The sequence below is a fragment of the Sciurus carolinensis genome, chromosome 3 (assembly GCF_902686445.1).
Source record: "Sciurus carolinensis chromosome 3, mSciCar1.2, whole genome shotgun sequence".
Classification (NCBI taxonomy): domain Eukaryota; kingdom Metazoa; phylum Chordata; class Mammalia; order Rodentia; family Sciuridae; genus Sciurus; species Sciurus carolinensis.
In genome coordinates, this window is record NC_062215.1 from 120,052,528 (window position 1) to 120,078,742 (window position 26,215).

The 26,215-nt window shown below is 39.9% G+C and overlaps 1 protein-coding gene across 1 annotated transcript in view; it reads left to right on the forward strand.

Moving 5' to 3' along the window:
- Positions 1-10,508: 10,508 nt before the first annotated feature.
- The window catches only part of LOC124979659 (myosin-IIIb-like), a 46,902-nt gene continuing 31,195 nt past the window's right edge, over positions 10,509-26,215 (forward strand). Inside the window, exons 1-3 of the mRNA XM_047544153.1 lie at positions 10,509-10,557; positions 22,540-22,723; positions 23,428-23,562. Coding sequence (XP_047400109.1) covers positions 10,514-10,557; positions 22,540-22,723; positions 23,428-23,562 — 363 coding nt within the window. The 5' untranslated portion in view covers positions 10,509-10,513. The remainder of the gene's footprint in view (positions 10,558-22,539; positions 22,724-23,427; positions 23,563-26,215) is intronic.

Below are 26,215 nucleotides of genomic sequence, written 5' to 3' on the forward strand. Positions count from 1 at the left end.
AGCAGTGGTTGACCGACATCACCCTGATTCCTGGGTCCTCACAGCTTGCATCTGCCTTTTGTCTGGCTGTTAAATTCCGGTAAAGAATAGGAGAATATCCTCCTTAAGTATAGATTTTCACACACACACACCACACACACACACACACACCACACACACACCCCATAGTTCCACAGCCACTTGATTCACCACCGCAGTTTATAATAGAACCGACCTGTGGGGTTATAAACCACTTATTTTCTGCACAGAATTTCTCAGCTTGAGGCCAAGTTGAAGGGCATTAGTCAATCAGTAATTTGCAGTTGCTTTTTTAAATGTATTTCACTTCGAGAAGGTTAAGGCAGCTAATGCTAAGATTTCCCCAAGCTTGGTATAAGGAAGTGAAAAATCTGATGATTTAGTTAATCATTGTCATAGCCGTGGGCAAGTGTTGTTCCTTAGTGACTGCAGCATCATGGCTGATTTGTGAATTTGGTAACACGATGATTTGAAAGATTTCAGATTCCATTACGTCACTATTCTTTCTTCTCTCAATATTGTCTATTTAAGATTTAAAATTTTTTAGAACATTAGAGGAGGAAATTAGAGATCACGGTAGGGATCATTGGAATCTATGGAGCTCTGTCAAGTGTTGATGCTGACTATTCCCCTGGAATTCACGGTCAACAACCCTGGTTTTAACAAACCTGGGTTTGTCCCTGAGAAACAGTGACTAGCTCAAACCATCTCACTTTTCAGATGAGGAAACCTGAGGCACAAGGCGTTGAAGAGACCTCAGATTCGCCAAGATTGCAGAAGGAAATGTTAGGATGGTGGCCTCTTCTGGCTTCCTGGCCTTCTTGTCACAGGGAGATCCTGCATGCCACTCCCTGTCCCCTCAACCCCAATACGGCTATTCATGATAAACGAGTGGTTCCAGAAGCATCCTTTGAGGATGAGATAGACAAGCAGACATGTGCACCTTTCCTGGGGCTATGTACCCTTGCCAGGAGGGACACTTTCCCTAATTTGCCCAAATGACTTCTTGAGGGCTTGAGGTGACTGACGGGGCAGTGGTGACAGGTACTTAGATCAGGAACTATTTTTAGAGTAGAGCTGACAGGAATTACGCACCTGCAGAAACTGCTAGAGCAATCTTTCTCAAAGAAAGACATGTTAATAAATCAGTATGTATTGTGAAGTAATTTGGATGGAAGTTGTTAGAATTCAGAAATCTTGTACATTTAAAGATTTCCCTCTTGTCATTGTACAGCCTTCCATGATCAAATCATAATGTTTTCTCTTTTGATCTATGACATGGCTTGTACGTTTCCTCCTGGAGCAGACGTTTTCTCCTCAGAAGATTAGAATCGTTTCCCTAAGTAGAAACAAGGATTTTACAGAATGTGTTCTGTTATTAATGCTTTTTCAATGATTTTTTTTTGTAAGTTAGTCATTTCCACAAATGAAATCTATTTTTTAGGTAGCTAAATGAGACTTTTATTCTACAGAAGATATTTTGCAAAGTTAGAGGCCAAAGTGACAAACGGTTTTATTACCAGCCCATGAAAATTAAGACGCCTATCTAATTTTTCTATAAGTCTTAAAAAAATGTTCAGCCTTATACCCACTTATCTTTGCCTGCCAACTCTGTCAGCCCAGGAGGTTCTCAGCTCAGGGCGACACCCCAGGCTGAGCAAAGTATGCAGGGGACAGTCTTATCTCCAAGCCCTCCCCTGGAGCTGCCTGGATCTGGCTGGTCTCCTCTCCACCCTTCTTTTGAAGACGAAATTCAGACCTTTCTTAACCCATCCTCCTCCCTCACCTGCTCAGGGGCATTTAGTCCTGTATCTGCTCCCCCTCTTCTGGAAACTCCCTGGCCTCATCTGCTCTGTTCTCTCCCCCATCTCCCTGTTGGCCCCTCCTCTGGCTCCTCTTCCACGCTCATCTCACTGAACCTAAAGGCCATGCAGGTTCTGTCCTTGCCATCCCAGCCTCTGCTCGAGAGCCCTGCGGGGCATGGGTGGCTGTGCCCCCTCTGCAGGATTCCTGGCTGGTCCTCCAGCCACCTTCTCTCTGCCAAGTTCCAGTTGTGCTTTCTTATGGCATCTCCTGTTTTCCACTGGAACCTCCAACTCGGCAGGTCCCCAGACTGAATTTAGAGTGTCCCCAAGCTGTGCCTCCTCTGTGCCCCTCATTTTGGACAATCTTCTGGTCATCCAATCTCAACATTTTGACATTGATTTTGATTCTGCTTTTACTTTTGATTTCAAAATTGTTTTGAGCAAATTGATAGATATTTTTTGCTAACAATTTTTCTCCCCAATCTTCTCTCTCTCTCTCTCTCTCTCTCTCTCTCTCTCTCTCTCTCTCTCTCTCTCCCTCCCCTCTTAGGACTTCTGCCTTACTTTAAGCCCTGTGACTCTAACCACAATCCAGTCAGCTTCCTGTTTAGTGAGTGGTCCTGCTGCCAAGCTGTGCACCTTTTGTGGAGCTAAGTCCCCTTGCAGTCAAGATACCTTTTCTCATTTGCCCACATGGTTCTTGATAGCTTGTGGTGGTCCTGGGTGGCAGTGGTGACAGGTGCTTGGATGGGGATGTAATTTTAGTCCATCCCTTATACACTCCTGCCAAGTGTAAGAATTTCAGTAAAATATGAAAAATAATAATATCTTCTCTAATAATATTTTCTCCATTTGTTCTTTGGGTTGATAGAATAAACATGTAAACTTCTAAGCTTCTAAGACCCTACTCCTGGTTCAGGGCAAACACCAGTAAATGCCTCATTCCCTCCTTATGGGACAGTTTTCACTTTCTATCTTGCAGAGCAGGACTTGTATTCAAGTTGTATCATATTGGGGTGAATGACATAGGCATGTGACCTAGCACAAGGCTACTATGTAAGGTTACTTACACTTACACTGCAATACTATCCATCTGATAGCCACTGCTATGGGTGGATAGTGTATACAGTATGGATACACTGGACAGAGATGATTGATGTCCCAAGTGAGATGGAGCAGGATGGCATGAGGTTCCATCATGCTGCTCAGAATGGTGAATAATTTAAAACTTATTATTTATTTTTTTTATGGAATTTTTCCATAAAATATTTTTGGACTACAATTCACCAGGGGTAATTGCATCTGAGTAGAACAAAACTATAGATAAGGGAGGATTACTATTATTTTGGGCAAGAATTTAGGAGAGAAAATAGTGCTGGAGAGAGGAAGCCACCTGTTAAGACATGACGATGAAAGTCTTAGGGGCAATTGGCACATTTGGAAGATAAGTGGAGGACCTAAAGGCAGGTTTTTTTTTTTTTTTTTTTTTTTAGTTGTAGGTAAACACAGTACCTTTATTTTATTTTTATGTGATGCTGAGGATTGAACACAGGGCCTCACGCATGCTAGGTGAGCGCTCTACCGCTGAGTCACAACCCCAGCCCAAGGCAGGGTTTTGATTGAAGGTCCACATTCATGGGGGAAATGGGGATGGCACAGGAGAGGCAGAAGAGGAACCAAGAAAGGAAGATGTAAAGGAGACAAAGGGAAAGGAGTGTTCTAGAAAGATGGAGACAGTGAACAATGTCTGGTGCTGAAGGGGTGATAACAAGGGTTGAGTATGTGTACTGAATTTTCTGATGGATACAAACCTTCAAAACAGCGATTTAGTAGTGACAGGGCTGGAAATCAGATTCTCTGTCTTATGAAACAAACAAACAAACATAGTTATCCATCCTGATGTGCCAGTATGTGCATGTATATGTGCATGCCTATGGAGATGTTTATCATTAGTGATTACATTTGGATAGTGGGATTTTATAAGTGTTGCAACAATTTTCTTCTCTTATTTCTCTTTATTTTCTTAGTAGTCTATGAAATCACAACTTTTTTCATTATAAAACTGTCATTTTTTTTAAAGTTCTGGGTTTTATTGCTATACTGAACATTTATTGAACACTTATAGAAAGAATTTTTACGTATGGGAAAGAAAAAATTTACTAAGATACAGTCTCTGTTCTCAGGGAACTGACTGGTGGAGAAGACCAACGTGTGAACCACGGAATGGCAGGCAATGTGCTCACTGTTAGGAAAGAGGAACTGATCAGTAGGAGCATAAAGGAAAGGTCCTTTCCAGTGGGAACACTGGAAAAGGTCCCTAGGAGAGCTGCTACCCGAGACAGACTCCCTCGTCTACTGTGCAGACAGCTTGTTTGTGAAGAAGTTGGTCCCGACTCTGTCCAGTCTTCACCAGCACTTGCTTATATGTTGGTTTGGAATTTTTCTCCACTTCCTTCATAGTTGTATGGTTTTCTTATTTTATGTATCTCTGGGTGTTTTTTTGTATTTAACATTTATACAAATTTCTTGTGCTTAGTTTTATGATTTCTTCTTTCTAAAAGTTGTTCTCTATATTTGGAAGTATTCTTCAATGATTTATTAAATATATATATATATCTATGTATATCTATATATACACACACACACACACACACACACATATATATGTATATACATATATATATATGTCATACTATATTATCTAGAAGAAACATTCTCAAAAAGCATCCTCAGAAGTGGAAATCTTGGTTATGAATCTTCTGAGTATAAAATGTTGCTGGACAAGTTTCTATTTAAATCACACTCGCTAGGCTTGACTAACTGCAGGAGCTCTCAGGGTGCAGGCTACAGATTGCTTCACTTTCAGCAAGGTAAGGCTACACCTCCATTAGGACTAATTTAGGGTATTCAACAAGGGTTCGGGCTGGGCCCATGGGGAGTTGTTGAGGAACTGGTACCAGCCTGTGAGAAACTCAGATCAGCTCATGATAAGGGGGTTTTGAGAAGAGTGCAGTAGGAAATCCTGTGAGATCCAAGGACTGACAAGAAAGCTCAGCAGACCTCAGAGGGTCAAAAGGAGAATTGATTGTTGATCTGCTCACCAGTCCTCTCAGTTTCTTTCAGTCCTTTCAGTTTCTTACTGTTTCCTTGTTCTTCCCAGGATGGGCTTCTACCGTTTCATGTGGTTTCTGCTCTCCCATGACTTGACTTCTGCATGTATCTGACCAGAATGATCCTCTGTAGAGGTCTCTTACTTACTCACATGAAAGAAAAAATGATTTCTCTTTTAAAATAGAATAATGATACATCATCAAAAATATGACCAGTACAGAAATATACACAAATTTTAACAATTATATTATTTTTCCTGTTTCCAATGTCTCTGACTTTTGGTACCTCTCTCTATAGTTTAAGAATTTCTGTGGGGCTGGGAATGTATTTCAGTGGTAGAATATGTGCTTAGCATGCCTGAGGCCCTGAGTTTGATACTCAGCACCAAAGAAAACAAAACTAAATAACAGTTTCCATGTAGCCTTCTGCAAACATACACACACACACACACACACACACACACACGGCTATGAATGCAAATTTTGTTTTGTTTTGTTTTTTTGGATTTCAGTTTTGGGGATTGAAACCAGAGGTGCTTAACCACTGAGCCCGCCCTTTTTATATTTTATTTAGAGACAGGGTCTCACTGAGTTGCTTATGGTCTCTGTAAGTTGCTGAGGCTAGTTTTGAACTTGCCTCAGTCACTGGGATTACAGGCATGCACCACTGTGCCCTGCACAAATATTCTTTTATTTACACAGTTATATGCTATAACACTATACACTACTCAAAAAAGCTTGAATTGTTTATTTGGCATTCTTTCCAGACTGACACAAAATTTGTCTTCTTTCCTTTTAGTGGTTACATGTAGCTAGATAGTATTTCATTTTATGTAATTATTATAACTTATTGGATAATGTAAGTTGTATCCAGTGTTCTCTTGGAAAGAATGTTATAATAAATACCCTTGTATATCTATCTCCTAGAAGTTAAACATTTTAGTTCTTACACTTGTTCTATTGACTTCAAGTTAATTTTTATATGTGGTGTAAGGACATATTCTCAGATTGCTATACAAGCTTCAGCATTGTTGAAAAGTTTCCTTCATAAGATATACAAACATAATCAATTTTTACATTTGACTTTGTATCCTAGTAGTTTTTCAAATATACAGTATCAGATTTTTAAGACATACAATCATGTCATCTGCAAATAAAGTCCATTTTAATTTTTCCTCTTTAATCTGAGTTCTTTTAATTACTTTTTCTTGTTTGATTGCACTGGCTCCCCACGATACTGAATAAAAATGATGAGAACAGGCATCCTTGCTTTGTTCCTGATCTTAAAGTAAAACATTCAGTTTTTTTTACCATTAAGTGTGGTATTAACTCTAGGCTTTTCCAAGATACCTATATTGGGTTAAAGAAATCCCTTCTAATTCTAGTGGATTGAAAGTTTTGTTTTGTTGTTTTAAAATCCTGAATAAAGTTTTTTCAAGTGCTTCTTGCTATATTTATTGAGATAATCAAATGTGGTTTCTTTTTTATTTTATTTTTTTAGTCTGATTATATGTTGAATCTAGTGTGCTTTTTTGGAATTGCAGGGATCAAGTATATGGGCATTTGATAGATTTTGACCAGTTAATCCTCAAGGAAAGATTATGATGATTTACAGTCTCATTCATGTTGTTCCAGGGTGCTTATTTCTCCAGATTCTTCCCAATATTGATTATTATCAACTTTAAAAATCATATCCATCTGCTAGGAGATAAATGGTTATCTCAACATTTTCATTTGCACTTTAACATTTCTTTTTTATTTCTTCTTTCTTTTTTTTAATTGTAAACAAATGGGATACATGTTGTTTCTCTATTTGTACCTGGAGTCAAGGCATACCATTTGTGTAATCATAAATTTACATAGGGTAATGTTTGATTCATTCTGTTTTTTTCCCTTCCCCCCACCCTTCCCACCCCTCTTTTCCCTCTATACAGTCCTTCCTTCCTCCATTCTTACCATCCTCCTTATCCCTAACCCTAACCCTAACCCTAACCGTAACGCTAACCCCTCCCACCCCCCATTATATGTCCTCATCCGCTTATCAGCGAGATCATCGTCCTTTAGTTTTTTGAGATTGGTTTTTCTCACTTAGCATGATATTCTCCAATTTCATCCATTTGCCTGCAAATGTCATAAATTTATCATTCTTCATGGCGGAGTAATATTCCATTGTATATATATGCCACAGTTTCTTTATCCATTCATCAACTGAAGGGCATCTAGGTTGGTTCCACAATCTGGCTATGGTGAATTGAGCAGCAATGAACATTGATGTGGCTGTATCTCTGTAGTATGCTGATTTTAAGTCCTTTGGGTATAGGCCAAGGAATGGGATAGCTGGGTCAAATGGTGGTTCCATTCAGGGTTTCTGAGGAATCTCCATACTGCTTTCCAGAGTGGCTGCACTAATTTGCAGTCCCACCAGCAATGTATGAGTGTACCTTTTTCCCCACATCCTCGCCAACACCTATTGTTGCTTGTGTTCTTGATAATCGCCATTCTAATTGGGGTGAGATGGAATCTTACGGTTGTTTTGATTTGCATTTCTCTTATTACTAGAGATGTTGAACATTTTTTCATATATCTGTTGATTGCTTGTACATCTTCTTCTGTGAAGTGTCTGTTCATTTCCTTAGCCCACTTGGTGATTGGGTTATTTGTATTCTTGGTGTAGAGTTTTTTGAGTTCTTTATAGATTCTGGAAATTAGCGCTCTATCTGAAGTATGAGTGGCAAAGATATTCTCCCACTCTGTAGGCTCTCTCTTTGCATCACTGATAGTTTCTTTTGCTGAGAGAAAGCTTTTTAGTTTGAATCTATCCTAGTTGTTGATTCTGCTTTTATTTCTTGTTGCTATGGGAGTCCTGTTAAGGAAGTCTGATCCTAAGCCAACAAGTGAAGATTTGGACTACTTTTTCTTCTTTAAGATGTAGGGTCTCTGGTCTGATTCCGAGGTCCTTGATCCATTTTGAGTTGAGTTTTGTGCAGGGTGAGAGATAGGGGTTTAATTTCATTCTGTTGCATATGGTTTTCAGTTTTCCCAGCATACATTTGTTGAAGAGGCTATCTTTTCTCCATTGCATATTTTTGGCCCCTTGTCTAGTATGAGAAAATTGTATTTTTTGGGTTTGTGTCCATGTCCTCTATTCTGTACCATTGATCTACCCTGGTATTTTGGTGCCAATACTATGCGTTTTGTTACTATGCTTGTAGTAGAGTTGAAGATCTGGTATTGCAATACCCCCTGCTTCGTTCTTGCTACTGAGGATTGCTTCAGCTATTCTAGGTTTTTATTCTTCCAGATGAATTCATAATTGCTGCTCTATTTCTGTAAGGTACATTCATTGGATTTTAATTGGAATTGCATGGAATATGTATAGCACTTTAGGTAGTATGGCCATTTTGACAATATAATTTTGCCTATCCCGGAACATGGGAGATCTTCCATCTTCTAAGGTTTTCTTGAATTTCTTTCTTTAGTGTTCTGTAGTTCTCATTGTAGAGGTCCTTTCACCTCTTTGTGAGATTGATTCCCAGTATTTTATTTTTTTCGATGCTATTGTGAATGGGGTAGTTTTCCTAATTCTCTTTCTGAAGATTCATTACTTATGTATAAAAATGCATTGGATTTATGAGCATTGATCTTGTAACCTGCTACTTTACTGAATCACTTATGAGTTCTAAAAGTTTTCTGGTGGAATTTCCAGGTTCCACTAAATATATAATCATGTCATCAGCAAACAGGGATAGTTTGAGTTCTTCATTTCCAATTCGTATCCCTTTAATTTTTTTGGTTTGTCTAATTGCTCTGGCTAGAGTTTCAAAGACGATGTTGAATAGAAGTGATGAAAGAGGGCATCCCTGCCTAGTTCCAGTTTTTAGGGGGAATGCTCTCAGTTTTTCACCATTTAGAATGATATTGGCCATGGGCTTAGCATAGATGACCTTTTCAATGTTAAGGAATATTCCCACTACCCCAATTTTTTCTAGTGTTTTGAGCATGAAGGATGCTGTATTTTATCGAAGCTTTTTCTGCATCTATGAAATAATCATGTGATTCTTAACTTTAACTCTGTTGATATGGTGAATTACATTATTGATTTCCAGATGTGAACCAACCTTGCATCCCTGGGATAAAACCCACTTGATCGTGGTGCACTATCTTTTTAATATATTTTGTATGCGATTTGCTAAATTTTGTTAGAATTTTTGCGTCGAGGTTCATAAGGATTTTGGTCTGAAGTTTTCTTTCCTCGATATGTCTTTGTCTGGTTTAGGTATCAGGGTGATATGGCTTCATAGAATGAGTTTGGGAGGGTTCCCTCCTCTTTTATTTCATGGATACTTTGAGGAGTATTGGAATGAGCTCTTCTTTAAAGGTTTTGTAGAACTCGACTGAGAACCCATCTGGTCCCGGACTTTTCTTTGTTGGTAGGCTTTTGATGACCTCTTCTATTTCATTGCTTGAAATGATTTATTTTAAGTTGTGTATCTCCTCCTGGTTCAGTTTAGGTAATTCATATGTCTCTAGAAACTTGTTGACGTCTTTGAGATTTTCTGTTTTGTTGGAGTATAGATTTTCAAAATAGCTTCTAATTATGTTTTGTATTTCACTCGTGTCTGTTGTGATATTCCTTGTTCATTCCGAATTTTAGTAATTTGCGTTTTCTCCCTCTTGTTAGTGTGGCTAAGGGTTTATCAATTTTGTTTATTTTTTCAAAGAACAAACTATTTATTTTGTTAATTTTTTTCTGATTGTTTCTTTGTTTCAATTTTGTTGATTTTGGCTCTGATTTTAACTATTTCCTGTCTTCTACTACTTTTGGTGGTGGTCTGCTCTTCTTTTTCTAGGGTTTTGAGCTGTAGTGTTAAGTCGTTATTTGTTGATTTCTACTTCTTTTGTTGAATGTGCCCCATGAAATAAATCTTCCTCTAAGTACTGCTTTCACAGTGTCCCAGAGATTTTGATATGATGTGTCTTTGTTCTCATTTACTTCTAAGAATTTTTTAATTTCCCTCCTGATGTCTTCTGTTATCCATTCATCATATAATAGTGTATTATTTAATCTCCAGGTATTGGAGAAGTTTCTGTTTTTTATTCTGTCATTTATTTCTAATTTCAATCCATTATGATATGATAGAGTACAAGGTAGTATTTCTATCTTCTTGTATTTGCTAACAATAGCTTCGTGGCATAAAATATGGTCTATTTTTAGAGAAGGATCCATGTGCTGCTGAGAAGAAAGTGTATTCGTTCTTTGTTGGATGGTATATTCTATATGTTTGTTAAGTCTAAATTGTTGATTGTGTTATTGAGATCTATGATTTCTTTATTCAATTTGTGTTTGGAAGATCTATCCAGTGGTGAGAGAGGTATGTTAAAATCACCTAGTATTATTACGTTGTGGTCTATTGATTTCTGGAATTGAGAAGGATTTGTTTGATGTACATGGATGAGCCATGTTTGGGGCATAGATATTATGATTGTTATGTCTTGTTGATTTTATGCTTCCCTAAGCAGTATGTAATGTCCTTCTTTATCCCTTCTGACTAGTTTGGCTTGAAGTCTACATTATCTGAAATGAGGATGGATACTCCAGCTTTTTTGCTGTGTCCGTGTGCATGGTATGTTTTCCCCATCCTTTCACCTTTATTCTGTGGGTATCTCTTTCTATGAGATGAGTCTCTTGCAGGCAGCATATTGTTGGATTTTTCTTTTAATCCAATCTGCCAGTCTATGTCTTTGATTGATAAGTTCAGCCATTAACATCAGGGTTATTATTGTGATATGATTTGTATTCCCAGTCATTTGACTCATTTTGTTTTTTGACATGGTTTGGTTTCTCCTTATTTGGCTATTCCTTTAGACTAGTTCCTCCCGTTGCTGATTGCATCATTGTTTTTCATCTCTTCCTCGCGGAATATTTTGGCTGAGAATGTTCTGTAATGCCAGCTTTCTTTTAAAAATTCCTTTAGCTTTTGTTTATCATGGAATGATCTTATTTCATTGTCAAATCTGGAAAGTAAATTTTGCTGGGTATAAGATTCTTGGTTGGCATCCATTTTCTTTCAGGATTCGGTAAATGTTGTTCCAGGCCCTTCTAGTTTTTAGGGTCTGGATTGAAAATCTGCTGATATTCTTACTGTTTCCCCCTGAATGTAATTTGATTCTTTCTCTCTCGGCCTTTAAAATTCTGTCTTTATTTTGTGTGTTAGGTATTTTCATAATAATGTGCCTTAGTGTGGGTCTGTTGTTAATTTTGTATATTGGAGTCCTATAAGCCTCTCGTACTTGGTTTTCCACTTCATTCTTCAGATTTGGGAAATTTTCTGATATTATTTCATTGAATAGATTGTTCATTTCCTTTGATTGTTTCTCTAAGCCTTCGTCAATCCCAGTAATTCTTAAATTTCGCCTTTTCATGATATCCCATAATTCTTGTAGATTCCGTTCATGATTTCTTACCATCTTCTCTGTTTGGTCAACTTTGTTTTCAAGATTAAATATTTTGTCTTCAATATCTGAGGTTCTGTCTTCCAGATGTTCTCTCCTATTGGTTATGCTTTCTATGGAGTTTTTAACTTGGTTTATTGTTTCCTTCATTTCAAGATTTCTGTTTGTTTTTTTTCCCCCAGTATCTCTAACTATTTATTGAAATGATCTCTTGCTTCCTGTATTGCTCTTTTAACTGTTGATGGTGTGGATCCTTAATGCCTGCATTTGCTCTTTCATCTCTTCCTTCAATGCCTGCATTTGCCTTTCATCTCCTCGTTTGCTTCCCTGATTGTTTTAATTATATATGTTCTGAACTCCCTTTCTGACATTTCTTCTACTGTGCTGTCATTGGGTTTTATTGATATAGTATCTAGGTTGTTTGGGACATTTTCTTCCCTTGTTTTCTCATATTGGTCAGATGTCAGTGGGACTCTGAGATATTGCAGATTTCCTCTATTGGCTTATAGTGTCCCTATAGATTTCCAGTGTATCACCTCCAGCCTTCAGTAGCCTGAAGTCTTGGAGGAACTTGATAATGCAGTGCTTCCGAGAGAAGCTGCCCCTAGCCAGCTACTGGTTCCAGGGCTTGGAGCTGGCTCTGTGTGGAAAGGCTCTCACTGGGTGGTCTGTTTCGAGAAGCTGGCGTGAAAGGATCCTGCCGCCAGAGGGAGCCAGGCTGCTTGGGGAAATCCCTGGCTGCCCTGTCCTGGTCCTGAAGCTGCCTGCAGACCGGAGCTCACCGCTGGCTCCAGGACTTGGAGCTGGTTCTGTGCAGAAAGGCTCTCACTGGGGGGCCTGCTCCGAGAAGCTGGCCGTGTGGGAGGAGCCCACCGCCGGAGTGAGCAGGGCTACCTGGGGAAGACCTAGCTGCCCTGCCCTGCTCTGATAAGCCACCCCTATCTGGGCCTGCTGCCCAGGCCAAGCTTCACCCAGTGAGGGAGACTCATCCCGTGGCTCTATTTTAGTCCGAGTCTCTCAATGCCTCTCCTTCTTGAATCCTGGGTTCTGGAGCGACTGGAGATGCAGTCACCCTCTAGTCCGCCATCTTGGATCCGCACTTTAACATTTCTGAGTGAGATTTAACATCTCTTCTATTTTACATTTCAATTTCTTATTCTATTAAGTTGTTCTTATTGTATGTGCTTTTGTTAAAATAAGAAAATTAACTTCTGATGAAATATTTTTCTTTATTTTTAGCAGAGTTTTAGTACTTAAATATTTCTTAGTTATAGAAAGTTTTTTTTTTCACTCTTATGCAGTTTTTTTTTTTTTTGTCATTGTTTTCCTTATGGTCTATGGGTTTTATATTCTGAAAGATCTTTTGCCTATGTCAAGATTATAATATATACTTACTCATTTATTTAAAAGATTTTTTTGATCCATTCTAATCTATTTTGGTGAAAGAGTCAGGTAGGGATGCTACCTAACCCCCTATTTTTTCCAAAAATTTCATGTCTTCATGTATTGAATTTCCAAATGACTTTAATACCATTTTGTCAAACTATTGAATAGAATGTTTATTGATTTTGTTTCAGTCATTATTTGCTGGGAAAATGTTTAATACTGAAAGGTTTTACCTTGAGTCCAGTTTCCCAAATTTTCTGTGATGATGTATCTTTAATATTGTCATTTAAAAATATATATATAGATACTCTGTAATTTCAGCTTTGACTTTTTCCTTTTGCATCAAGATCTGAGAGGTTAAACTTTTTAGGTGGCTGGGTGTCTTCCTGTTAATATTTATTTTTATTGTAGTTTGGTCAGGGAAGATCATTCTAATTCCATCTCCTGGATGTTTTGAGGCTTTACTTTATGGCCTAATGTAGTCTTTATTTTTTAAATTAAAATATCCCACCAGTACTTGCAAAGATGTTTTATGTTAGATAAACACTTTGAAATAGATTTACTGAGTTTAATGATTGCATTACATGTCTTATTTGTCATCTTGTTCTGTCATGGATAACAATGCCTGTTAGTATTATTGTGTTCCATTGACTTCTTCTAGAATTTTATATTTTATGGATTTTGACACTTAGTTTTTGATGCTGAAAGATTTATAATACTTATAAACTCATTATTGATTTAAACTCAGGTCATTCTAACAGTGTGTAGAAAAGCACTTGGGGCCTGGCAATTGCTATTATTATTGAATGTAAACAACTCTTTATGTTCTTTGATAGTTTTTGATTTGACTTTACCCTTTTCTGGTATTGAGATTCTTTCTGGTTTTGTTATCATGTACCTGGTGTGTATATTTAACTATATGTATGTATGTTATACATATGCATACTTTTAACCTTTCTGAGTCATAAAAGACTCTTGGACAGTTGGTTTTAGATATGGATCTCTAAAGATTTGTTTTTCTTTTATATTTTGACCTTTTAAAATAATCCTATATTTAGATATTCTATTCAGATATTTAAGATATCTAGTAATAGATATCTAGTAATAGATATCCTAAAATATCTATTAATATAATAGAATGTCTATTATTAATATAATAGATATTTTCAATCTTAATAATTTTTAATTTGTATTTTCTGGTTTTGACGCTTTTTCCTTCCCCTACTCCCAGCCCCTGCCTTATCCTGCCCCATGGATTATCTTTTCTTTGGTGTATGTCTGTTGCCTCCAGGAGTAAGGGTGATTTTTCTTGTGATAAAGTCAAAGATTTATAATCTATTTTTAGGTCTTTTAGAGATTTATTTAATACTTTATATAGTGGCTTTAGCCTCTATTTATTATCTATTAACTACTTACTGAAAAGATGGAAGAGAAAATTGACACATCTATTTCTCCTTATTCACATTATCATTCGCTTCACTACTTAATAATTTCAAATAGGATAATAATTAAATCTCACTTTCTTGATTTTGTATCTTAACAAGTCTAGAAATGTGAGAAAACTTCATCCTTATTTTTCCTTCTGTCTTGCTTCAAATTGGTGGATTTGGTATGTTATTCTTTTTTATTGTTGAAGTGTATAACATTTCCTTCTTATAAACATACTTCACACTGGTGATTAGCTTTAGTTCTAAATATAAATAGGTCCAGTTCTTTCTGCTATGTCCAGACTTTGTACTAGAACTCTACTTGAATCTCTTGGTTTGGTAGATTTTACTTATGTGGTTCTTTAGGAAGGACTCATAGAGTTACCGAGTTTTTGCATGCCTAAAAGTGTCTTTTGTTTTTATTCTTGAACAATTTGGGTAGATGTAAAAATATTTGCTCATGCCCCCCCCCCCGCCCCACAACATTATATGCATGACTTACACATTTTTCTGCTATCATTAGTGTGGAGAGAAATCTGACCTTTTGACCAACCCCATTTTTTAACCTTTTTTCTGGGTTTGGTTTTGAGGTATGTGTGTGTGTCCTATTTACCTGAAAATTTCTTTCTCTGCCTTGAGATTCAGTGGTTTCACCAGGAACTTCCTGTCTTCTGAAACCTGTTCATGTCCTCCTCAGATCTATGAGTACTGAACATTAGAGGCCATGTTAATTGATGAGTATCAACTTTGTTCTTCTTTCTGAAATGTGGTTTAAAGTGATAGATGGTTATGCTAGGGTCATTCTGCCAAGTAAGCACGGCATGTTCCTTGTTTTAGAATTCAGCCTAGGTATTTCTTAAACTTTCTTCTAAGAGTGTGGTGTTGAGTAATGTTTATGAAAGGTTCTTTAAAAAGTATTATTGAATATGTAAATGAATGAGCCTGTACTTTTGCTCCTGCTGCTAGCTCACCCTGTCTCTGTACTTCTCTCTAAATGGGGAGAGTTGCTGGGACTTTTCAGAATTTATCCCTTCACTATCTCCCAAACTCCACCAGTGAGCTAGTTTGAGCACAGCAGTGACTCCTGGGATCTTCCATCTCTCACTTCCCCTAAATGCTACTTCTCAAAGATTAGGGCATGACGTTATATCCCTTCTTGTGTTCGATTCTGCTAGTGCACTTTGTGTTGTGCACTGGATTTCATGCTGGATTTTTTGTTGCTACCATTGTTTGTTCATTTGGTTTTATGGAAAGAAGATTCCTGGCTTCACTTTGCCATCTTGCCCCAGAAGTCACAGGGATTTTCTAAACAAATTTGGAAACTTGGAAGCAGAGCTCAGTTCCTTCTTTCTTGTTTCTTGTAAAATCTAGTAAAGCTGAATACAACTGACTTTTCATACCTACTTATTGAATGCATAAATAATATTTTATAGTAATTTTGGTTGATTTATAACCTGTTATTGAAAGAAGGAGAGAGGAGGTGCTAGCATCTTGGATCTAGTACAGTTTTTGAATTGCCTGAAGAGGTGACAGGCAAAGCAGGAAGGAAGCAGCAGGTTGTTGAAGAATCACATCTGAATGAGTGTGCTAATGCTCATTGCAACCCTGGAAGAACTGGGCTCCTTTACTGCTTTTGATCCAGTGTGGGAGATCAGCTCCCAGGCACTCCAAAGGGGCACAGGTGAACCAGCAGGGAATTTATCAGGAGCACCTTTCTCCTTTGGGTTGATTTTCTTTCTTCATCACTAAACACGTCAATTTTAAGGGCACCGTGTGAAATTTGTTTTCTTGGATTCCTTCATTGCTAAAGTGAAGGCTCACCTTAGACTATTCATTTTCTTCCTGGGCTTTCCATGGGCTGCTTAGGGCTTTCCATCAGCTAGGTTCTTTTCCGTGGCTCCTGTTCATCCTTGAGCACATTCACCTTCATGCCCGTGGGCAGTTTCTTTTCAGGAACACGATGAAAATGATTACAATGTTTGGTGGTGAAGAGTCTTTTTGATCTTCTCAGTGTCTGTGTATTGATATTCTTTCTCTTTTCCTCCTTCAGGAAGAAAGAACAGGCATCCAAAGGCAGAAGAAGGTCGCTTGCATTCTTCTCATTATTGATTTTCTTTGAGCCATTCAGTGGTTCATTAGTTTTTCTTAACTACAGCTCTGCATTTATCTGGGACATCAGCCCCAGTGGGGGACTGACTGTGCCCCTGTAGGCGAGGGGTGGATGGGGAAGGTGACACTCTGACAGTAGGAGTGTGGGTGCTGTAACAGTCTTTCTTTTCCTTCTAATGCCCTAGCACAGACTGAGGGTGAAAAAGAAGGCCAGAAATAGAAGCCCAGTGCCTGGGTGCTCTTTGTTGATCTTACTGTTTCCTACACGTAAGGTACTTGCCCACACCAACTTTGAGACTTCTTGGATTTGTGCTGGGTGGGAATTGTGGTGGGAAATGCTTCAGGGAGATGGGATCTACCATGTGTATGAAAACCAGAATATATCTTGAGGTGTGTTACCTACACAGATTTTTAAAAAAATTTTCATTATAGAAATTAAAAAATCTACAGAAGTAAACAGAATACCATCATGCAACTCCACATATGTAGCTTAATATTTATTGGCCCCTGTGACCAATCTGACTTCACATATGCCCCTTATTATTTTCTCTTCTATATTATTTCATACATCGAATTATTTCACTCATAAATATTCCCGTGTGTACTACTGAAAGATAAGGAAGCTTTTTACATACATCACCACAAATACAAGGATCACAACTAGAACATAATTAATGCTGCTCTCTAACTTCATCAATTAGCTGATCAGAGTTCTACTAACCTCATAAACATTATAATTTTTTTTAGCTTTTTGTATGAATCCATACTTTATTTCCCCTTTGAAATGTATTCTAAACTTCTTTAATCCCAGAGTTAATTTTCAATGTATTTATTTTTATTTGCAATTCATTTGTTGAATAAATTGGGTTGTTTGTCTTGGAAAGTTTTCACAGTCTGGAATCAGCTTATTGCATCTCCCTAGAGCTGTTTAACATGTTCCCTGTCCTCTGTTATTCCTATAAATCAGTAATCTGAAGCTCTGAAGCTCAGATTCAGGTTTACTTGTTCTGGTAACACAGTTTCTTAGATAATGGGGTGTTCTTGCATCCTGTAGCATAGTGTTGACTTTCTTTTTGCAAAAGAAATGCTCAAAATCTAAGAAATGGAAATGTCTATGGCATAATGTTTGTTAAAGCTAACCACAGAATATTTCTGTTTTTTTATGGTTGTTTTTTTAAAAGTATGTCCTTTGCTGATAATTGAAACCAAAACTTCTACAGAAGTCTTTAGACATTCAGTCTTGATAAGATAAAGTAGCTGTGCTATTAGTTTATAGTCCTCTCCCCAGTCCCATCACTAACACCCACTGTAATGAATCCCTCCAGGTGGGTTCTGTTTGTTTCAGTGGAGCAGAATTTTCTGTTTCTTGGATCTGCAGGGTCACTTAGTCTCCATGGGACTGGGAGATTTTCTCCAGTGTATTTTCCACAGGGGCAAGTCAACACTCTCTTGTGAGCTGAGCTGTTCTCTGGAGGCACAAGACTGGCCTCCTTGCTGATAGTTACAAATAGGGGTATTCAATGCTTGCGTTATTTTCAATGGGAAGAATATTATTGAGAGTCTACTTTCTCAAATATCACAAAAAGATCTAATCTCTGCTTTTAAGAGTTTGCCTTCTAAAGAGAAAAGAAAAAAGGATCAGAAAAAGACAATCGTTCTTAATTTCCAAGAAACTGCGTTAGTAGCCATTTACCAAGTAAACAGCTGTCTATCTGTTGAGAAGGTGTCTTAGGTAGTGAGAAATTTGGATATTTTCTAGGTATTTGATGGATAATGATGTGTGGGAAAAGGTAGAAAAATGTTTATCCTGCATCAGTATCTATTTTACCCTTATTACCTGAGCAGGAATAGCCTTCCTGGGGAGGTCTTTTTGCCTTGCTAATACCTTGGCTGCTCCTGAGAGTGCAAGGATGTGGGTGCCACAGGAACATGGGGAACAACAGAATATTTCTCTGAGTAATGACTTTGAAAAAACCATCTGTGGTGATGACTTACATAATCCTACTACATGCAAAAACCCAGCATGTTCTTGAAATCCTCATTTGGGAGCAGCTGCACACAGAGACACATCCGGGCCAACAGGGCTTCTGATAGTTTTGCAGGCTGTCTCCCCAATTCCCCTCATGGGGACAATGCCTTCATCTACTCTTCCTAGATAGACCTAAGTCCTTCTATTTGTCTGTCAATGAATGTGACTTGTGTAACCTGAGTTTTCTAGCCACTGAGGTCACTCTCCCATATCACATTCAAACAAATGCATGCAGCCTCCATTTCTAGGACTGGCAGAACACTCAGCCTCTCAAGGTTCTGCAGAGGCCTGAAGTCCCTTGTGTCATCTTTTGTACCACAAATGACTCTTGTTCCTTTCTTTTGTCAAACCTGGCTATTTCCACGTCACCATGGAGGGTAGATAGCCCTTTCAGCCCTAACTCTCCATGTCCCAAACATGGATGTAGGCAAAGTGCAGTCTACCCTCAAGGTTAACATTCTGACCAGGAGTAGCTTTTGCGCCACTAAAAGGACTACTCCAGCTCTCCTGGACCAGGGGCTCACCACCCTTCCCAGGCGTTCACCACCCTGTATGAACTGCTGCTGTTTGGGCTGTTTAATCAGTAGCCTGAGAGTTGACAGAGTCAGGTATTGATTTTAAAATGAGAAGAGAGATGCTGCTGTCAGAGTGCATCTGTGCCGTCAAACCTTTATTTAACCCTGTCTCCGAATGCCAGACCAAACCTGATGGATGGGGCAGTGGCACTTGAGTCCTCTACTTTTTGCTTCTCTAGCACTGGTGTCCACTGTAAATGAATCCTTCCGGGTGAGTTGTGCTTATTTTTGAGGAGCGGAATTTGCTGTTCGTTAAGACCACGAGGTACTTAGACTGCGTGACTGAATATTTCCCTTACGGAATGTTTCAGTATTTGGTGCAGTGAGTCAGAAAGAATGAACCATTGTTAATAGCTGAGTCCATCCTATTCTGTGGAACAAAGGTCACAGGATTGGATCTAGGGAAGCCTGGATTCCCATTCTTGTGCTGCCTCTGAAGACTGAATCGCCAATATGAGCTTCAATTTCTTCATCTGTGAAACAGGGGCTTATTGGTTTGCTAGGGCTACCCAAACCAAGTACCACAGACTGGTACTTGGCTTAAAAAGCAGATTTATTTAACCAAGCCTTGTGGTTCTGGAGGTTAGAAGTCCAAGATCAAGGTGTCACCATAGTTCATTTCCTTGGAGGCCCCTCTCCTTAGCATGTAGAGGTCTGTCTCCTCCCTGTGTCTTCCCATGGTCTTCCCTGTCTACTTGTCTGATCTCTAATCTCTTCTTATGAGGACAACAGTCCTATTGTTTCCCTTTAAAGACTCTACCTCCAAATACAGTCACATTCTGAGGCACTAGGGATTAGGACTTCAAGATACTAATTGGGAGGGGCACAGTTAGGCCATCATGGGCGTGAGGTGATGTGGGGCTTAATCAATGGTTTTCTAATAATTCTCTTAGGAGGTGCACGCTCTCAGAAGGCTCCAGAGGCTAGGGTGACGAATTGTCTTGTTTGCTCTGTTTTGAGAGGTTTCCCAGGCTGCGGACCTTCCACACTAAAACCCAGGCAGCCCCAGTCACTCGGGACAGTTGGTCACCCTATCAGTTCCCACAGAGGGAGCAGGGCAGGCGCTTGGTTCTCCAGCCTGCCTCAGTCAGAGCTGTGCCCCTTCTCTCAGCTTCTACATTAGCATCCTAAGTGAGAAGAATTTAACACAAGTATTTTGTAGTCAAAGATCCTTAAAAAGTCACCCGAGTCAACGGCCTTCTTGTTGCCGCATTTTGATTCAAGGTCATTTGCACACAGCAAATTCCAGTCATTTGATTGAAAACTAATAACTGATTGGAGCAAAATTTATTTCACTGTCATTTAGTTTGTGGTTGAAAATGAAACAAAACAGAATGGGGAAATGTTTGCTAAGCCCTGCAGGTTCTGAGGCAGACCGTGGTGCCGTGCCGTTGTGGTGACAGTGGACACTTTCTCATCTCTCCAGATGCTCGCTGCCTTCTGTTCTCATCTCCTAATTGGAACAGCAGCTCTGTGAGATAGTTATCACCACACGTCACCATTACCACTGCCCCATTATGCAGCTGAAGAAGCTGAGGCCCAGGGACGAGTCAGTAGCTCTATCTCATAGCTGGTCAGGGTCAGGAATGTGCCAGCAGTTGGGCTTGAGTGTTACTGTGTCCTAGGACTGAGCCCAGACACAGGTGTCTGTGCTGATGAACAGAGACCACAGTGGTTAGTGTAAGGAATGGCATCGTGGCTGTTGGAATCCCACCTGGGCACCCTCTCCTGCCTGCCAGGCCATCCCACCTGTTCCTTTTGTAGAAGTTCAACCTAGAGCAATGTTTCCAGGTATCAGGGGTTTGGCGACCTTGCAGTAAAGAACATTGAGTCACATCATGGCAGAGTTATCTCTTTGCTAATTAATTCTACTTCAGTTTTTCTGATGACATCAAGGGAAATTTGTGCCAGCCTTTAATTTCTGTCCATCCCTCAATGATCTTCCTTTTTAATGATCAGCCTTCAGCTGAAGCCCTGGGGCAGTGGTATTTGGCTGCACTTGAATAAACATCTATTGTTTTTAGTGGAATCATCTTTTTGCAGTTAACTTGGATATGTGGCACATGCTATTGGTTTTACATTTAGGGTAATGCTATAAAGTGCCTTTAAAGACATTCAAGGGAAAAGGCAAGTAATTTAAAAGTGTTTAGTAACTACTAGCACAGATGATGGACAGATAGTGCAAAAATTGTGAACATCTGGGGAGAAAGATTGATTTTGTGAAGCACTGGAAGGGAGGAGAGGTTGCAGATCCTGAGAACCTTGAAACCAGCATGTGAAAGGCTTGTTTGAACAGTGGACCTTTCAGTGCCTCAGCCCACAGTGGGCTTAGCCTGGCCCTCATGATACTCTTGTGGGCCCCTTGGAGGGTAGTTCGCCTTTTTTTGTGGGGGGGAAGTTACCAGGGATTGAACTCAGGGGCATGTGCCCACTGAGCCACATTCCCAGCCCCATTTTGTATTTTATTTAGAGACAGGATCTCACTGAGTTGCTTAGCGCTTTGCCTCACTTTTGCTGAGGCTGACTTTGAACTTGCTATCCACCTGCCTCAGCCTCCTGAGACTCTGGGAACTTTTTTTTTTTTTTTTTTTTTGGTATGTTTTTCATTATTTTTGAAAAGTTGCCATTAGACAAGGTAAGAAAAAAGAAAAAATGTGAACTCTGGTACTAGACGGAAGTACTCATCTTTGGGAGAATGCAGTCTAGAAAATCATTAGAAGTGCAAACTGGGATCTCAGCAGGAGGCAAAAGTGCCCCCGCCCCGTGGACACCAAGTCAAGGAGTGGGATTGGGTGCCATGGCTTTTGCTATTGGAGCCGGGGGGGCCTGCCCATGGGATCTAGAAGCAGACCAGACTTAAGACCTCTACCCAGCCTTAGAGCAAGAGAACTTGAAGGGTTTTTTTCCACAGGCTCTGTCTTGGGTGACTTTACCTGTTGAGCTAGCTATTGGTACTTCAACCCTACAGAACTGTGTCCTTAGTAAACAGAGCACTGCTAACTAAGGCAGAGTGAATTGACAGGCCTTCGTGAACTCCTTCATGTGATTCCAACACCAGGCTATTGCTGTATGGGTGGGATCTGAGCTTGGTTCTTCTTCACAGGCCCCAAGACCTACCAGCAATAGGGGCTGTGCATGGATGTGTCTGGTACATACACTAATCTTGCTTTGACTTTGCACACAGAGGTTAGGCATTGGTTTCCAGTGGCCATCAGGCAATCCTGATGGTCAAGTTTACCATAACCTGGGGAAGAATGTTTTAGACCTCAAGTTTTTATCTGCTTTCCCTGGCAGCAGCCACCACTCGCTGCCTAGCCAGATGACTGCCCAGTCATGCCCAGCACCTCCTCTTTGGCACTTTTATCCCCTTCTGTAGTGTGTAGATCATCTCCACTTTGAGAGCTGTATTTTTAGGGTATGACAGTGTTGTGTTTCTTCTCCACTTTATATTACCATTTCTTAAGAATGCTTCTTATTGTGCTTTTAGTCTAGTTAAAATAGAGAAGGGAAAATAAAAGTAAAAGTAGCAAAAGGTACTGGTTAAGAAATAAACATTTGTATATTCAAAGCCCACTGCCTATGGTCCTGTGATTAACCATTGCACATAACAAACTTTCTCCCCACCAGGAAACATCTGTATGGATTATTTCATTACAACTCCATGATGCTTGGACTCGAATCACTTCCAGATCCCACAGACACCTGGGAAATTATAGAGACCATTGGTAAAGGCACCTATGGCAAGGTCTACAAGGTCACTAACAAGAGAGACGGGAGTCTGGCTGCAGTGAAAATTCTGGACCCCATCAGCGTAAGTCATGGTAGTAAGCTGTAACCACAGTCTTGTGTTTCAGGCACATTGAGCTTGCAACTTCTTCTCCTGATTTTAGGGATCATTTTCTTGAAAGTTGACATGAAATCTCAAATGGGTCATGATTTGTCAGCTCCTCTGAAGGAAGGGATTCTTCTCAGAGTTAAAACTTTCCTTGTCTTTTGTTTCTTTCCATTTACTGTTGGTTTGGTTTGGGCCCTCTGGGCTCTTCAAAAATTACTCTCTTGGAAAGAGGGATGTATTTCACTCCTGGTTTCCCTGTAAGTCACAAAGTGACCTGGACTTGTGATATTCGATCATCCTAGGTTGACATCTTATTTCAGAGCACTGAAGTTAGAATGCTCCATGCCTTTTTGCACAGGGAAGTTGTGGGTGACCTATCCTGGGTCGGGTCCCTTCAAGCTACTTCTTAACTGCTTTAAAAATTCAGGCATTTTTCAATAAAAGGATATTTATAATAGTATGGTTAAGAAAAAGAGACTATCATAAAGAAATATTAAGCATATAATAACTGCAGTGTTTAAATCAGGATCTGAATCTCCATTGTTAGGTATTTTGAAGATATGATAATGATAACATTAAAACTACATGTGTTTTATTACTTGATTGAGCAAGTAATAAAATGGCCCTTTCTCTACACATTAGTCTTAACCCAGTGTTCATGCTTTTCTTACCTTGTTTAGGATATGGATGAAGAAATTGAAGCAGAATACAACATTCTGCGGTTTCTCCCGAATCACCCCAATGTTGTAAAGTTTTATGGGATGTATTACCAAGCCGATCACTGTGTGGGAGGACAGCTGTGGCTGGTCCTGGAGGTAAGAGGCTCCTGTTGGGTAACTACTGATCTGAACAGAGTGCCAAGGGCAAGCAGATGCTTCAGTGCCTAAATAGTGTCTTAAGGTACATGTTGGAGGAGCAGGTCCCTCCTGTGTGGCACAGACACCTTACCAGATGTGGAATTCTCGCCAGTTCTCACAGGCAGGCTGTGTACGGAGAATATTTTTATTCTTGTTTCTCTCCTCAAAAGTCCAATCAGAGGATCACAGACTCTGGGACAGGAGTCCCCTGTGTTTCTCCTTTGCTAGCAAAGCAATAAACCATCTTTTCCCTTTTTCTCAAAAAAATTTTAAAAAGTCTAATCATCTTTTCTTCTGCTAGAGAGTAAATACAGGAATACAATTGGAAAAGATAATTTTGTTCCCTAAACTCAAACAATTCATAGAATATGTACCAATTAACTGCAACTCATGTTTATAACTTATTAACCCAGGGTGTTCTTGGCTTACTTTGTTTGAACTGGTTCGTCTGTGTTCATTAGTCCTCATCATAGATCGAATGTCCTGCAAACTGACTCTGAGAGTTGCATATAGGTGGTTTACTGGAGAGTTCTGGAAGGGGAATAGGTTTGGAAGGAAGTGTGGAAGGCAGATGTGGCAAGATAGATATCAAACTGTGACGTGGTTGCAACCAAGACCTCAGCTGATCCTCTGAGGAAATGGAGAGCTGGGCCTTTGCAGGGTTGTCCTGAACTCTTATCTCTGTGTTGGCCAGTCATTGGCCCAGGAGGGAGCATGGCCTTGGCAGGGGCAGGTAACTGTAATGGGGGGGGGGGTGGATTTCTAAGAGGGGTGCATCTGGGAGGTGAGAGCAGGGAGCAGGAGATACTCCCAGCACCTTTTGCTGTCAAGTGGGAATCTGAAGGGACAGCACTTTATCCACTAGAGTCCTCCATTTCCTCTTCTTTGTAAGCAGGAATGAATTTGTGTATCTGGATGCAAAAGAGTCAATTTCTCCAAACTCCAATTCTCCATGGGACTGAAATAACAAGGACAATAGGACAGGCCTCTCATCTCATTCTCACTAGGCCCACCCTGATTTGTTCTGAACCAGCTCATACCTCCCTGCCTAAGGTCACATGGGTGACCCAGGAACAGTGACACATGTGGAAACTGTAAGAGAGAAGCACCAAAGGCGAGACCAGTCCTCCCTCCACTGTCTGGTGCCTCTTGTCCCAATCTTCCTGGCTCCAGGAGGGCCTGAGCATGGGGCAATATAGATCAGCTGCCATGGCAACCATGTCTGGGGAATTCATTGTTATATTCAAGTGGGATAATCTGCAGGGAAAATGGTTTGAATATTTATGTCACATCAATTGCCTTTCCTCCAAATATAAAGATATAAAGAGATTTTGGTTTTTAGGGATCATCTTTGTCCCTTTAGTTGTCTGGTTAAGTTATATAATACATTCTCATATTATCATCTGCCCCCTACCCTGAATATAGTAGGATTTTATCCAGTCAATGAAGCCCTTTAACAGTGCTGCTTTATTTGAAAATGATAAAAAAAAATAGTTTCTGGGGTCTCCGTTAAATTTATTTGCAGTCTCACCACAACCTGATGGAAGTGCGGTGACCAAGAAAACTTAGCTCCTGCTCATTCCCTCCCCCAGACCTCACCCCACACTCCAAAGAGCTGTGCATTCAGACATAGAGAACCAGAACTTCCAGGAATTTTCCAGGATCTATAAAAGGGGCTACCAGGTGAGCGCACCCTCTTCCTGATGAGGCGTGGCCTGCAGTCATAGCACCTCAGGCAAGGCCAAGGAAGCCAGGAAGGACCTGGACAGATGAGAAGGAGCTGTGAGAGAGTGTCTTGTGTAGGTGCTCCTCTGCCATCTTCCTCTTGTTTATTCAGGGTGACCACAGGCAGATAATGAAGTTGCCCTGAGTCACTGAATTAGTTATACCTCAGTAACACAATATGCTGACATTTATGACTTTTGCTGGTTGTTTTGGCTCATGCCAGAGTTGATAGATGGGATTCTGAATGTCCTCAGTTTTTTCTGTCCCTTGATGGGCTCTCTAAACCAGGTTGCTAGATGGTTGGGTGCACCCAGAACCTCTGAGCCTTATACAAACACAAGATTTCAGGACGCCCAACATAGGCAGGAGCTTTCACTTTTCTTCACTTCAGTCTTTTGATGTTTAGTTGAGGGACAGAGGCCCAGAGAGCAGAGCAACATTCTTATAGTCACATAACCAGTTAGATGGCAGAATTGGAGGGAAAGACACTTGCGTTAGTCAGTTTTTGTTACTATAACAGAGTACCTCAGATACATAAACTTAAAAAGAGGAAAGGTTTATTTGACCCACAATTTAGAGGTTTCAGTCTATGGTTTATTGGTCAGTTGCTTTTGGGCCTGTGAAGAGGCAGTACATCATAGTGGGAGAACGTGGTGGAAGAAGCTGCTCACCTCATGTTTGTTGGGAAGAAAAAGAGAAAAAGGAAGGGCCAGGGCTCCAATATCCCCTTTGAGGGCATGCCTCCAACAGGTCCCAGATCCTACAGGTCCTACCACATCCAAAAGCACCATGGACTGGTGACCAAGACTTCACCATGTGGTCCTTTGGGGAAGGCTTATCAGAACCACAGCACCACACTCCAGCATGCTTTGCCATCCTGTCCTGT